Genomic DNA, 13,480 nt, shown 5'->3' with positions numbered 1-13,480 from the left:
TTTTTTTTTCTGGAAGGAGGGGAGCAGTAGGAGAGAAACTGAGTTCATGTATTTCCAGTTATTTTCAAAATTACCAATTAGAAGTTTGTCAGTCAGTATTCCAGTCCTAAGAAAAAGCTTTTCATTTCCGTGTTTGACACAAAGAGAAATAGAAAAATATTATAATGCTGTATTACATATTTTATTTACAACACTGCTTGTTGGAATTTTAATGTTGGAAAAGAATTTTTAGTGGTATCCATCAGGAAGTAGACTGGTTTTCTTCCATCGCTTGATTTTCGCCTAATTACAATGATACATGTGTAAATTAGCTCCTGTAGTGAAATCACAATACTGATTTTGGTGGTTTCTTGGCAAGACATATATATCACAAACATGCACTCTTAGGGTAACAGCAGAAGCCATGGAAGGTCAGATTGTATTAAAGGAGGAACATAAAAAATGTCCTCCTAGGTGAAGTAATGGGTATGATTGTCATCATCAGGATGCTGCAGAAATTGTTTTGGGTTAAAATGTTCGAAGGGCTGTAATGGAGCTAAGCAGCTAAACCGTATTTAGCTACCAAGAGGAAATTTGGAACTTGCCTTCCTCTTCCTTTGAAAACTCCAGCCTTGATTGCTGTAAAATTAGCTGAAGATGAAAAGCCCAAATAATAAGAATTGCAGCATATTTTAGATCACATCCATCCTGCTGCTGAGAGAGCATCACGAGCTACCAGTTTGCTCAAGGTCTTGTCCAGTCACATTTTCAGTGTCTGGATGTCCTTCAGTGCAAGGATGGCAGCCTCTTGGCAGCCTGTTGTGTTTGATCAGCCTTGTTAGGATAATTTTCCTGATTTTCTGAAATTCTGTTCCAATTTGCATCCATTGTCTCATGTCCTGTCCCCTCCAGGAAGAGTGAGGCTTCATCTTCTCTGTTTCCTGCTATCAAGTAATTAAAGAGGCCTCCTGTTTTTTTCAGGCTAAACCAACCCAGTTTTCTCAGCCTCTTGTCGTACCTCCTGCCATGTATTAATAGTAGGTTATTCTACTTGAAGTGACAGAAATATGCAACCTCTTCAGTCCCACTTCAGAATTTTCAGTGAAGGATACTGTGCTTTAAATGTTTATATTTTTATATCCTTCTCTTCCTGAATGAGTGTTAACATAGTTTTTTTCATGCAGTATAATAAAATGGGCTGCCTCTGAGAAGAGCTACTTTTTCTCTCAGAAAAGTTAATGTGCTATACTAACATTCTGCTGAACTTCTGCTTTTTGACAAATTTTTCTTTCCATATGCGCACTAAAAGTTGTGTAAGGAGTTATTACTTATTATCAAACCCAAAAATTTCCGAAGAAATATGAAATCATTTAAGATCAGTAGCTCTCATTGCAAAGAAGACATTGTTAAAGAGCCAACCTTAAATATAATAATAAATATGGAGAAAGCACCTTTATAATAGACTGGCTGTTTAAGTATTAATGCAGCATGTTTCAAGTAATGATTTATGAATGATGAGTCAGACTTGGAATTCAAAACTTGTTTGACAAAAAGAGCAAACAATATAAAGATTTTGCATGATTAAATTGCTTATTGCTTCAGTTCAATTCATTGTTAGCTTTGTTAAATTAATCCAAGAATAAAATCAAATCCAGATTCAAACCCTGGACCTTCTCTGTAATAATCTGAGTACAGTCAAGTTGAATCTGCATTCTCTAGCCTCGAGGTACTCATTAAAATTAGTTTCCAGTGAGAAACCATGCAGTTATGAAGGGATTGAATCAACAGCTGGCATTTTTACAGTAAGCTTTGAGCTTTCATTTAAGGCATTTAATTTTAGTGCATTGCTGATGATTTAATATGTCTAGCTGTGCATAATTTACTATGTATCATATCTAACATAGGTCTGGCTAGCCTTTTTATTTTTTTGGAATACAAGGATTTCACAAAGCTCAAAATGGGGCTTTGTTTACCTAATGAGCTGGGAGGAGAAATGCTGTCACTCCATTTAGGGTCTGTTCTAGGTGTGAGTGCCCGAGGACAGTGTCACCCAGATAACTTGGAAGTGAAGTATCTAGCGTAGGGCTGGCAGTTCACTTTGCAAGACCCTCGACCCAGCTATTTCATAGTCCTCTCTAGGCTACTCCTAGAGTGTCGTTGCTGCCTGAATGGTCTTTGTGAGCCCTTCTGGGCAGGTGGGACATTTTGCCCAGGTGGATTTCTTTCCTTGTTTGTGTGCATGTGTTTGTAGGTGCTTAGGGACCTCGTTTAAGGGTAGTATATTAAAAGGGCTTTGTCTCACACTGTCCTTTGCACACACAGTCATGTAGTATGTTTTAATGTTCATTGCAACTCCTTATCTGGAATGGTAATGTTAAGGTAAGGTATTCCATTTATTCTTCCACAATTTATTTTACAGCTTGTGTTTTTAAAAATCATGCATCCTCCAGAACTTGAAATTTCCTGAAAAGTTGAAGAAAAGCTGGGAAACTTGTTTTGTATTTTGTTAATTCTTTGCTTGGCTGTGTGCGGTTTTAAATTTTATAGATTTTTTTTATGTCACCTTTTCTTCCCAAAGGCGTATGTGTTAACTTTTTAATTTCCTCACAGGAAGGCTTTTCTATAATTAACATTTTTCTGACCAAGCTCAGAATTTTCCTACTCTTAGGTGTATCAGTTGAAAACTGATTTGCGTATTGAAGCTGGATGGACTACTTCGGTAATAACCTACTTTCAGCTTGTTTACTCTTTTTACCTGACGTAGGGACATCAAACTGATGTTTTCACCGAATTTTTCTCCAAATTGGTGTTTGAACCTTAGTTGCAAAGGTCTATAAGAATAAATTAGTTTCTTTGTATGCACATGAACACTACAACTTTTAGTAGGTGCAAGTCAGATGAGCCACTTACTTGCAAAACTAATTTAGCCTCAAAGTGAAGTGGTTGGAATGTGTCTCCAAGTTTTTACCAGACCTTAACAGTAATACCTACTGATTTCTCTACAGTAGTACCTAGTGACACTGTTTATGTGTTTTATTTTTTTCCATATATGGATTTTGCATATACAGGGTAGCATAAACGCCCTATTCCCTTTAGTCCCTATGAGCACATTAGAAAGTAGACTGATATTATTCTTTCTGTTTTTAATAGACTCAGAACCGTATGAAGCTGATGGCTGACAACTATGAGGATGACCACCTCAAATCCTCATCCCATTCCAACCAAACCAACCACAAACCCTCCCCTGACCAGGTAATGTGTGTCTCTTTTTGGTTTTTAAGTAATTTTTACTAGGGGAGCTGATTATTTTGAGTCATATGTAATTTTCCCTGACATGCTTGCAGTACCTTGGAACAAAAACAGCATTCCAGAGTGCAGTTATAAACCAGAAATGGATGTTACTGTTGTGTCAACTTCACTGAAAACTCCTGAAATGTGAACAAACAGTTCCTAGTACCAAGCTGTTATTAAGTGGGTTGAGATGAGGGGACAGACAATGAAAAGGAGGAAAGAAATGTGCAAAACAGAAGTCCTGTCTGGAATATTCAGATTTTCGTAACTCAGGTTTACTGCTTGAGTGTGTGGAGTGTCCAGGACTGTTTCTTGTCTTCAGTAGCAGGAAATCATGCTCCAGGATCAGCTTTCTGATCTATGGATTGCATACGAGCAGTTCCCTTCATTTCCCATGGGGAAATCCTGGCCTCTGTGCCAAATGAGCACAGACTGCTCCCTCACAAACTCAGTGGACCGTGAACTGAAGGAAAATCAATTTGCCATCTCCAAGGCAGTGAGGAGCCTCCTGTGTCATTTACAAAGCACAGCCATGTGCTTGATAACTATCAGAGAGATTACCTATCCCTTGGGTAACACAGAAAATGCCAGCCCAATTGCATATCCCATGATGTAATCTCATCCATTCCAGTTTAATTAAAATATTAGTGATCATTAATCACTGCCTTGACAAAGTGAAGGAATGTTTGGCACTCCTCTGCCCTCTGGCTTATCTAGAAATTGTTGAGATCTGAAGCAAGGCATCTCACTCTAGACCTTTAAATACCAATTTAGTGATATACAGAAATTATGAGTAATGTGCAAAAGGAAAATGGCAAAAAACAATTACATACTCACCTTACCAAAATAGATATTTAGAAATCTCTTCATGTCTTTATCAGAAGACAGTAAGGGATATATAAAGAAATTAACAGAAAAAATCTCATTTTCAAAGCAATTTCCTTTTGCGTCTTGTTTTAATATCCTTCTCCACTGTAAATTGACTGTCTTGAATTTTCTGCAATGCTTTTGGAAAATGTTGGTCTTACCTTCTTCAGGAGAGTGCAGTCGTTAATACTGCGAATTAAATGGCTTTTTCTTATCTTAATTTGGACGAAATGTTAGAATAGCTGTTGTTTCTACATTGCAAATCTATAGAGAAATTAAGCCATTTCTAGAATGTAAGTGTAGTAAATGCTTGTGAACAAATGCAGCATAGCATGCTTGAATGAAATGAAAATGCAAAGAAAATGAAATTAAAAGATAAAATGTCAAGAAAAGATGACATTTAAACATTTAAGGAAATTCTTGCAATCACCTCACTGGGGAAGGTGATAGGAAGGAGGGTGTGGGAGGAGGGTCTGATTGCACTTTGCCTTTGCAAAGAAGCATTTTAAAAGCTAACAAAGGCTACAAGAGAGCAAAGAAAGGTGTATCTCAAGGTGGCTCAGAATATTGCATAAGGAATTAAACACTTTGTACTACTATTTGTACTTACATATGTGCTTTAAATACTAACCGACTCTTTATTTCATTCCCATGCTGCTCTGGGGCTTTTCTCTCATTGCCACCTCTGCACCCCTAGGATGAGGAGGAGGGTATTTGGGCATAACCAGTCAGATGCTCTTAGTTCAGCCATTTTGTTCAGAACGGTGAGAATCAACTTTTCTTGCCAATAGAAAAGTTTACAGCAGTCACTCTCACATCTTACTCCCGCGTGCTTTGTGAAACCTGGTTGTGCTCCTTCCGCCTTGCTTGTGTAGGCTCTGCATGAGCTTGTTTCTCGTGTGTTTATGTGTAGTTTGCAATTTTCTTCTTCTCATCATCGTGTCATTCTTTCATGATGTTATGGGGAGAACTTTCCAGGGCATGTAATTGAGTTTCTATGCAAAGCAAACTCTTAATGTGTACAAGAGAACAGGAAATGTCTCTCATATCATTTATCATTGGCTTCATGGAGGAAATGTTTTCAGTCAGATTCTTTTTCAAAGCAGTTTGCACTGTAGCCAAATCTGTGTATGCTTTTTCGATTCTGGTTAGTAAAGAATTTGCTCAAAGATAATGTTTCTCCTGAAGATAATGTTCCTCCTGAAGGTTTTAAGCATGTTGAGATCTGCTGCCGAGATTGCTGCCATGCATGCTGACCTAACCAGTCACAGACACTTAACAACTCAAAATAGATGACTCTTGATATGGACTGTAACTTTTCTGTAAATTTGAAGACAAAGAGGAATATCCTCTTAACCTTCCACTCTCCCTTCCATCTCCCTTGTTCTTTTAAAATAACTGGGGAGAAATTGGTAGCTATTTGTCATTTGAAGTACAGTTTGTTTCTCTATGTCTGCATCCACACTTTTCTCTTTTCTGCCGTCAAATTGTCCCCACAATAACCCCCATTTCCAGAAGAGAGGGCAGTACACAATACAGAGCCCTTTTCCTCTGGCCTGTTCTGTAGCAAAGACATCATTTGTTGACCAGGAGCTTTGATATATAGCTACAAAAGTAAAATATCAATTGTCATGCTACAGTACGTAGGATTCATTTATGCATTGTATTATCAGTTTGAAAGCACAATATATTTATTTGAAGTACTTAAAGTATTTTAAGGAATTGAGATGCGATGACCCTATTTTAAAAATTTATGTGGAACTTTTTCTTTCTTCACTTATGCTTTTAAAGAAAAATTTCACATGAGTTTCACAGTTTTTCTCAGAATTTGTTTTTTTCTGTATCAATTATTTGAAAGAAAGCACTTCTGAAAAATCTGTGGAAATTTTGGACCCTTGAATTTCAGAAATTACTTCTTTATATTACATTTGTAAAACATTCATGAAAGAATAAGCTGCTCTCTCATCTCTTTGCACTTGCTCAATTAACTGCAGACTTACATGTCTGTCTGTATAGATCAAATCCCTCTTTTCAAGTCAACCATCTGAAAAAATTAATCCAACTGTGGCAGCGTTAAACTTGAATTTCATGCCTTGGGGTTTGAACTGAGAAAATCTCTTTAGTGGAAAAATTGATAAAGTGCTTCATTAATTTACACTCGCTGTTGATTTCACATTCTTCTTGAATCACCACTCTTGCAATGGTTGTGTGTTAGTGTATGATGTTAAAAGTTTTAGAGAGAAATGCTTGTAAAGATCTGCTGAAGCACAACAATTAAACGTGAAAGATCAGGTAAGTAAATGATGAAAAGGAAGAGGACACTCACTGTGAAGGTAGGAATAATTCTGATTTTCATTCTAGAGCAAACATGGAGGTTGTGTAGAAAACACTGATACAAAGATCTTTCTCTTTTCCTCTCTCATCTGCTGATACACTTATGAGTACAACGGTGCTAAGAGTATGGTTTCTCTTAGAGTACTGAATTAATGGGCTATTCACATTAAATACAGCATCTCTCTCCGCTTTGTACTTGAGGCATTTTCCTCAGAAAAATCCGTTACAGCATGTCCTAGTCAAAATAATGAGGCAGTCAGCATCCTTGCATTACATGCATCCCATCTGAGAATCATGTCAGCCTCAAGATTGTCTTGCTTACATCAACAGGGAAAGTATAAAAGTGATTGAAGACTCCCAAGCCAGTTATTCCAAAAAAAGTGCATGTTTTTACCATGGTTATTCCATGTACATTCAAAAAAAACCAAAAAAACAGCAACAAAAAAACAAACAGGTCCTTACTCTCTTTGTAAATGCAAAGAAGCTGTAAGTCACAGAGTTTTAACCTGCATGTGTTAAATTAAATGCATATATTACAATGATAAAAAATTGGCTAATAGCGTAGGACCTGGTGATAACTTTGTTTTTTAAAGTTGCTGTAGGTCTGAGTATGTAGTCACCTCTGGTCAGTACTGAAGATAAACTAGAGACCATCAGAATATCTACAGTAGCAGACTGTTATTTTTTCTTTATGTTTTGTGGTTTAAGGGTTTTCGCCTCCAGCATTCTGGAACTGACTGAATTTAATATTTAATTACACCAGTTCCGTACATGACAGCATTATCAGATATAACTCCTCGAAATGGGGCACTGTTTCTAAACATATCCGCCCTTCCTGTAGTTTCAGAAAATGGTAGTTTGCATTTCAGTTTACAGTTCAATGTAAATACCATCTTTCATCCTTAAACAGTCTTTCCTAGCCTTTTATTCTAGGCTCTTTTCCTTGCTGTCTGAATTTCATATGACTCCTTTTATTCCCCAGATGGAGCTCTATCCTCCGTTATATCCAGTCATATTCCAATGTGTTTTATTAGAATGCCCCTTTGTCTTTCTCAAATGCCAAAGTGGTCTGCCCAATGGCTTAATCAGTTATTACTCACTTTTATCAAAAATAATATGAATTTGCGCTTTATGAGGTTTAATGCATACAAAAGGATACGTGTAGTTGCACATGTACCTTCTTGTAGATATGTACCACGTATGTGCTATATCAGGTAAGGAAGCAAAGCTTCCATACATGAACTTCCCAAGCTGCTCACTTCATCTGGTTTCCTTGTGAGGAAGTGTGAGTAGGTTCAGTAATCTGTGCCACCTCTGCCCATAAGAAATGAGGAGGACTGCTTTTGTTGAATGGGTGTAGTAGGCATAGGATCACAAAAAACTGTTGAAAGAGGAAGAGTGAAAGACAATCAAATTAAAAGACATGAGGAAAAGTGAGGGCACAATAAAAGTGCTAAGGACAAGAACAGAAGAGCAAAACTGAAACTCTCAAGTGCTGAGAGATTTATCCTGGTATGTAATTTATGCGTACTGTACGTGCGTTTTTAAGTATGCGTGCTGTTGCAGAGCATTTGTCTTCCCGTCTTCCATGGCTCTGGCTTGCAGCAGGAGTTGGAGCTAGTAGATGCTGTCACTGGACAAGTTTTTTGAACTCATTCTGTGGAAGCGTTTTCTGTTAGCGGCTGCCAATAAATCCTGAAGTCATGGATCTGCCTGCTAAGGAGCAAAACATGGTTTTGCTGTGCTCAAATTCCAGGATCAAAATCTGAAAATTAATTTGATGCTTATTAGAGTAACAGTGGAACGTTCAAAGAGCTAGCATTGAACTGGAGTGCATAAAAATGGGGATCTTTCAAGATTATGAAAATATTGGCAAGTTTCTATTACTGTAAAAATATTGCAAGACAAAAAGCCTCTTATTTGTGACATTTTTCTGTAATACTTGAGCTGGACAAATATTAAACAAAAGCAGAGTATTGTGAGTTGACTGCAAAAGACACTAGCCTAACTTAATGGATCTAAGATTTCAGAGGTGATGCCTGTGGTGGAAACAGAGGTAAGTCATAACAGGGGAAAATATTTGAATCATTTTTAACAACTGAAAAGCAGTCAATTCGAGTAAATTTCATAGACTCCTTGCCAAACCGAATATAAATTATAATTTGCAACATCACTAATTACAAGTATGCATCATGTAAAAAAGTCTGCATTTTTTGATGTAATTTGGCTTTGCCAAGACTTCTTCTGTAGATGAGAGTCATTGAAACTGAACTGAAATAGAAAGTCATCAATAAGAGAATGTTTTATAAATTCAGGTTTAATTTTTGAACTATAGGGTTTTTTTTTAATCAAGAGCTCATAATATTCTAAAGGTCACCTTTAATTAATATGTTGTTTCTCAAAACAGTTTCATTCTTAATAGCATTTGTGATTATTAAAGGGAAATGGAGGTTGAATGACATTTCTGTATTACATTTATTAGGACAAAGGTATTAAACAGGATTACAGTAAGAATGATAGAAACAGCTAAACGTTACAGAGAAGTTGATCAAGTAGACATATGGAAAAACCAGCTGAATGCTTAAGGTTGTAAGCTGTATGTTTCTAATTTGTATCTGCAGAGCAGTTCTCTCTTGCTAGGAATACCCAGGATTGAGCATTCACAATTTCCTTTTTGTTGTGGAGGGGATATTTATTGTTCCATTTTACAGCTAAAAGGAAATGCAAACCGAATGGACACCTAGTCAGGCAGCATGCATAGCTATTCAAACAGATTTAGAGGACAGTGGCAGACCTAGGTGACAGGCAACAGCCTGAAACACTATGACTACTTTGATGGTAGAGTAAGAGGGATAGAAATAATGACAATGAGGGCAGGACATCTCAGGATTTAACTTAATCTTCGCCACAGATTTCAAACCCCATGGACTTTTCATGGAGATCACTACAGAACTTAAAGTGTCCATGCTTTTGGAAGTTTGGGTTGAAATATTGGGGTTTTTTTCCTACATTATTTGGTGTTTGGATTAATATACTGATTTCTTTTAGCGAAGTAAATATCTTACTCTTTTTCAAATGATGGCACAGGCATTCATTCACTGATAAATGTGATCTTTCTCTCGACGAGACACATTTTATGCTTGCAGCATGTAGAGAGCTTCTCGTCCTTCTGCCACACTTCTTTCAGATTCTCAGTATTGCCACTTATTACACTGTGACCTCATAAGCCTTTTAAAGAAATTTATTTTCAGTATGGTCTTTTTAATTTTGAGATCATGCAGAATGGTCAGAAACACCAAGCTTTCGTGCCTGACTTGTATTACAATGTAATTTACTGGACACGGTACTAGACCACGATTCAGAAGATAAATTCTTTCCTGGCATCGTCTCCAACCAGTCACTTGTTCTCTTTCTGCCTGTCTCAAATTCTCTGACTGTAAAATGAGCTAAAGTTTTTGTAAAGTGGAAGTTCTCCTTGGGAAGCATGCTGTATAAGTGCTAGGTAATATTATTACACAATAGCTTAAAATAGTGTTGTTACAGAGATACGACGGTGATTCTAATGCCTCATTTTGCATTTGTTCCCAAAATTTGACTCAATTTATTAATACTTCTGATTTTTCCTTCCAAGATCCTGTTCCTTCCCACAAAAGGGAAAATAACCCATATGTTAAACATTTCAAGCAGCTGCTATTCCAGCATGCTGAACAGAGCTCTTTAGACCACTGCCTCCTCTTCTTCATTGTCATGTTTTGTCATCTGAAGGGTCATTTCTTCCCCTTCCTGAAAGTCTACAGACTGATTGTGTACTTTATAATAATCTGGTACAATATGTTCATTCCAGTTCTTCATTCGTATGTGTAAAAACACCGTGAAAGAATGTCTTATGCTTTAGAGACATACCCTGTGGAAAACTTTTGGGCATCTACATAAAATCTTAATTTACTTAAACATTATCACTTGGCTTGACTGAGAGATAAGATGCCAGATTTGTTTTGTCATACTGGTGACAGCCAGGCCTCTTCACTCCCACTTTCCAGATGGGCAGCCCTTTAGTAAGAACCCTTAATGTGATGCACTCAAATAAGGTGATGTAACTAATTAATTGTGACGAGGGCAGCACTTTGAATACAGTTGTCCGGTTAATCACAGGACCTGCTTTCCATCCATGCTTTTCTGGAGCCCTGCTTATGTGGGTGTCATCGTTAATTATGAAACTGAAGGACTTCTGTGCCATCAAGTTCAGGCAAGGAAACACAAAGAGTTCATGGACCAACAATTACTGCTGTAAGGAAATATAATTCAAGGTCCTGGTTTAGCTATCACACAATTATCTGTTCCTTTCAAGCCTTTTCAAGCTTTGCCTTTTTGCGGAGAAAAACCTTTTCTCCTTTGGCTCTCTGAATAATGGAGAGCTTTTTGTGACCTTCTCACTTTAGTGTAAGTAAAAATCCTGTTATGGTAGAGTGAACAACTTAAGTGATCCTTAGTATTTTGTTTTATAATTAATCTACCATTCCAATTTTGAAATCATGTCTTCCCACGTTCTCTCTTATTCTATACCCATACCGGTATGTAATCTCTTACCCAGTAAGCGCTGCTAGACTGGGATGGCCCAGCCTAGAGAAGAATGCTGTCCTTAAAATTATGTCAACTTCTGCTTCTGGTCCTTTTCCTGTATCTGGGAACAGTTCTTTTGCTAGCTTTTTGGGTCTTTTATTTTTGGTTGTTTCTTTTTTTAAAACAACTCCAGTATTATTTTGTTATCTTAATAACTATTTTATCTTTGAAGAATGCATTCTCTGTCCAAGAATGTTATATCTACAAGCACGAATGAATTGATCTTGATACACTGTTCATCTTCTTTCTGATCCCAGAATGATAAGACCAAGATTTCCAGATGGAGTTTTGTAATCTGCAGCTCTGGGATGAATTAAGCACTCGCAACAGAGGTGTAACTGGGTTGTATCACTGTCTTCCTATTATTCTTACAGATCAAAGAAGATCACAAGTAGATACTTACATTCTAAAACATTCAAAACAGATGGCTGGTTTCTTTTTGTAGAGATTTGTGCTTTTCAGCAAAACAATTGCAAAAAGGCCATCATTCATTTCTACCAAATGAGATTATTCCAGGTCTGTGTCTTATTTTCTTCTTTGATTTGCAGCTGAATATGATCTTCTTCTAGTGGCTTGGCCTTTGTAGCAAGTAGGAATTCTATACTCAGTTTTGTTTGTGGCCACTTCAGGAGATTTGTTGCTTACAGCTTGTGTGATAGTCTCCACTGTCTCCCAATTACTCTGCCATTTAAATTTCTTACAGCACTCGTCCACACCCCAGAATGCAGAAGCTTCTGCAAACTATGGATACGCTGTTGGTGACATAAAGGAGAGGGAAGCTGAGCCCTGGCACTTACTCATAAGCAGGATAGAGCCAGAAGAGAAATAGCTGCAGCCAGGCTGGCGGTGTTGCTGCCAGCACCTTTTAGTTGTCAGTTAGGAGGAAAGAAACTGAGGGAAGGCAGAGATGAACAATGTTAAAGAAAGAATCAAGCCCAAACCTGCTTTCCAACATATTAACTATGAAAATAAGCTCAAGAGAAATATGACTAAAATAAAAAGTGATAAGGGCATGTAGCCAATCTAGATGCTGTATTTTCCTGGCTGGTAGAGTTCATAATTTCTGATGGACATGTCAGGATTTACAGTTCCAACTCATAGTAGGCTCACCATGGGCGGTCCAACTACATTTGATTGTTTAATGCAGCATATAGATAAGAATTACTCTACATCTGTCTAAATTGATGTGTTTCTTAATTGCATTTTGCATTTGAACATAGAGCAAACAAGTCTAAAAAGAATTCCTAAAGACACATAAACCAGGTGTTTAGTGGCTTCATGTAGCTTTGCTGTGAAAGTTTCATGTAGCAGGTAGAGAGCTGGAACAGCAGAATGAAAACGCAGTGTTAGAGAGGAAAGAGACAAAGATTCCTATCACCTGCAGACAGGGAGGTTATAGTTCATCTGAACAGGAAAAGCACTGATTGTGTTCTCTGGTAGACTACTTAAGAAATACCTTCTGTTTTCTATTAGCAATGGAACAGACGGCAGGGAGACAGAAGAATGCAGTCACTGATACATAAGCATTCCCATGGACACACTCTCCCAGTATATGTGCTGCAATGTTCTGCTTTCAAACAAAAGCATATTAGCCACTGTTTCCTTTTATCCTTTGTAATAGGAAGGAGCAATAGACAAAATACAGTACAGCAAGGAATGTGTGTACTTTCTTGTTCACTGTTGTATAGATAACAAGTGCTAGAGAGCTTGAATCAATTAAAAATATAAGCAGGTTGTTCTTGCTTATTCTTAAGCTGCTATGTTCTTGTAGAGAAGGAATCAATATAAAATCTAGAGAATTCTTTGAAATCAAAGCTTGCCTAATTATACCTTCAAAAGTTTGATCAGGAGGATGCTATTTAAATCCATAGTACAAGCTGCAGACAGTTGTTAAACTATTTTCACTTGCTGTACTTTTTCTTCCCTTGACGATACTCTAGTTGTCAATATTATACGTTTGACTACCCAGTTTCACAGCTTTCTGTGATTTAATTTATTATTCAAAATTTTAACCTGATAACTAACACGACTCCCAGAAATTAAATTCTCAAATGAAGGAGATTTTAATATAATGAAGTGGAAGATTTCAAGTTCTCTGTAGATCCCACCTTACTTTGCCCATTCTGTTTTGCTGCAGAACTAAGCTGCTGGGTTGTTGCATTCCCAAGCAATTGTAAGGACAAAAGAAAACTTAGACAAATAAAATATCATTTCAATTTGTATGTTCTGATCACATCTTGCAGTTAAGCTACAGGTTTCTGTCCTCTGCCTCAGCTAGGAAAGAGGCATATGGACTGTCAGAGAACAAAGAGGTGCCATATGTGCACAGTGCAATTAGTTATATTTAGGGGTGAGGGTTTGGATGAATACTCTTGGTTTTGAAAGTGGG

At 37.2% G+C, this 13,480-nt stretch overlaps 1 protein-coding gene across 3 annotated transcripts in view; it reads left to right on the top strand.

Annotated features, from left to right (window-relative positions):
* Positions 1–13,480, top strand: part of ERC1 (ELKS/RAB6-interacting/CAST family member 1) — a 290,910-nt gene that overhangs the window by 260,707 nt on the left and 16,723 nt on the right. For all 3 annotated transcript variants that reach the window (XM_057428028.1, XM_057428027.1, XM_057428029.1), the window contains one exon: positions 3,130–3,231. In XM_057428028.1, coding sequence (XP_057284011.1) covers positions 3,130–3,231 — 102 coding nt within the window. The remainder of the gene's footprint in view (positions 1–3,129; positions 3,232–13,480) is intronic.

This window comes from Pezoporus wallicus, unplaced genomic scaffold (assembly GCF_028554395.1).
Source record: "Pezoporus wallicus isolate ANWC-B61680 ecotype Strahan unplaced genomic scaffold, APGP_CSIRO_Pwel_v1 contig_2908, whole genome shotgun sequence".
In the NCBI taxonomy this organism is placed as follows: Eukaryota; Metazoa; Chordata; class Aves; order Psittaciformes; family Psittacidae; genus Pezoporus; species Pezoporus wallicus.
Note: the sequence above shows the minus strand (reverse complement) of the source record. Positions and strands in the feature narration are given on the sequence as shown.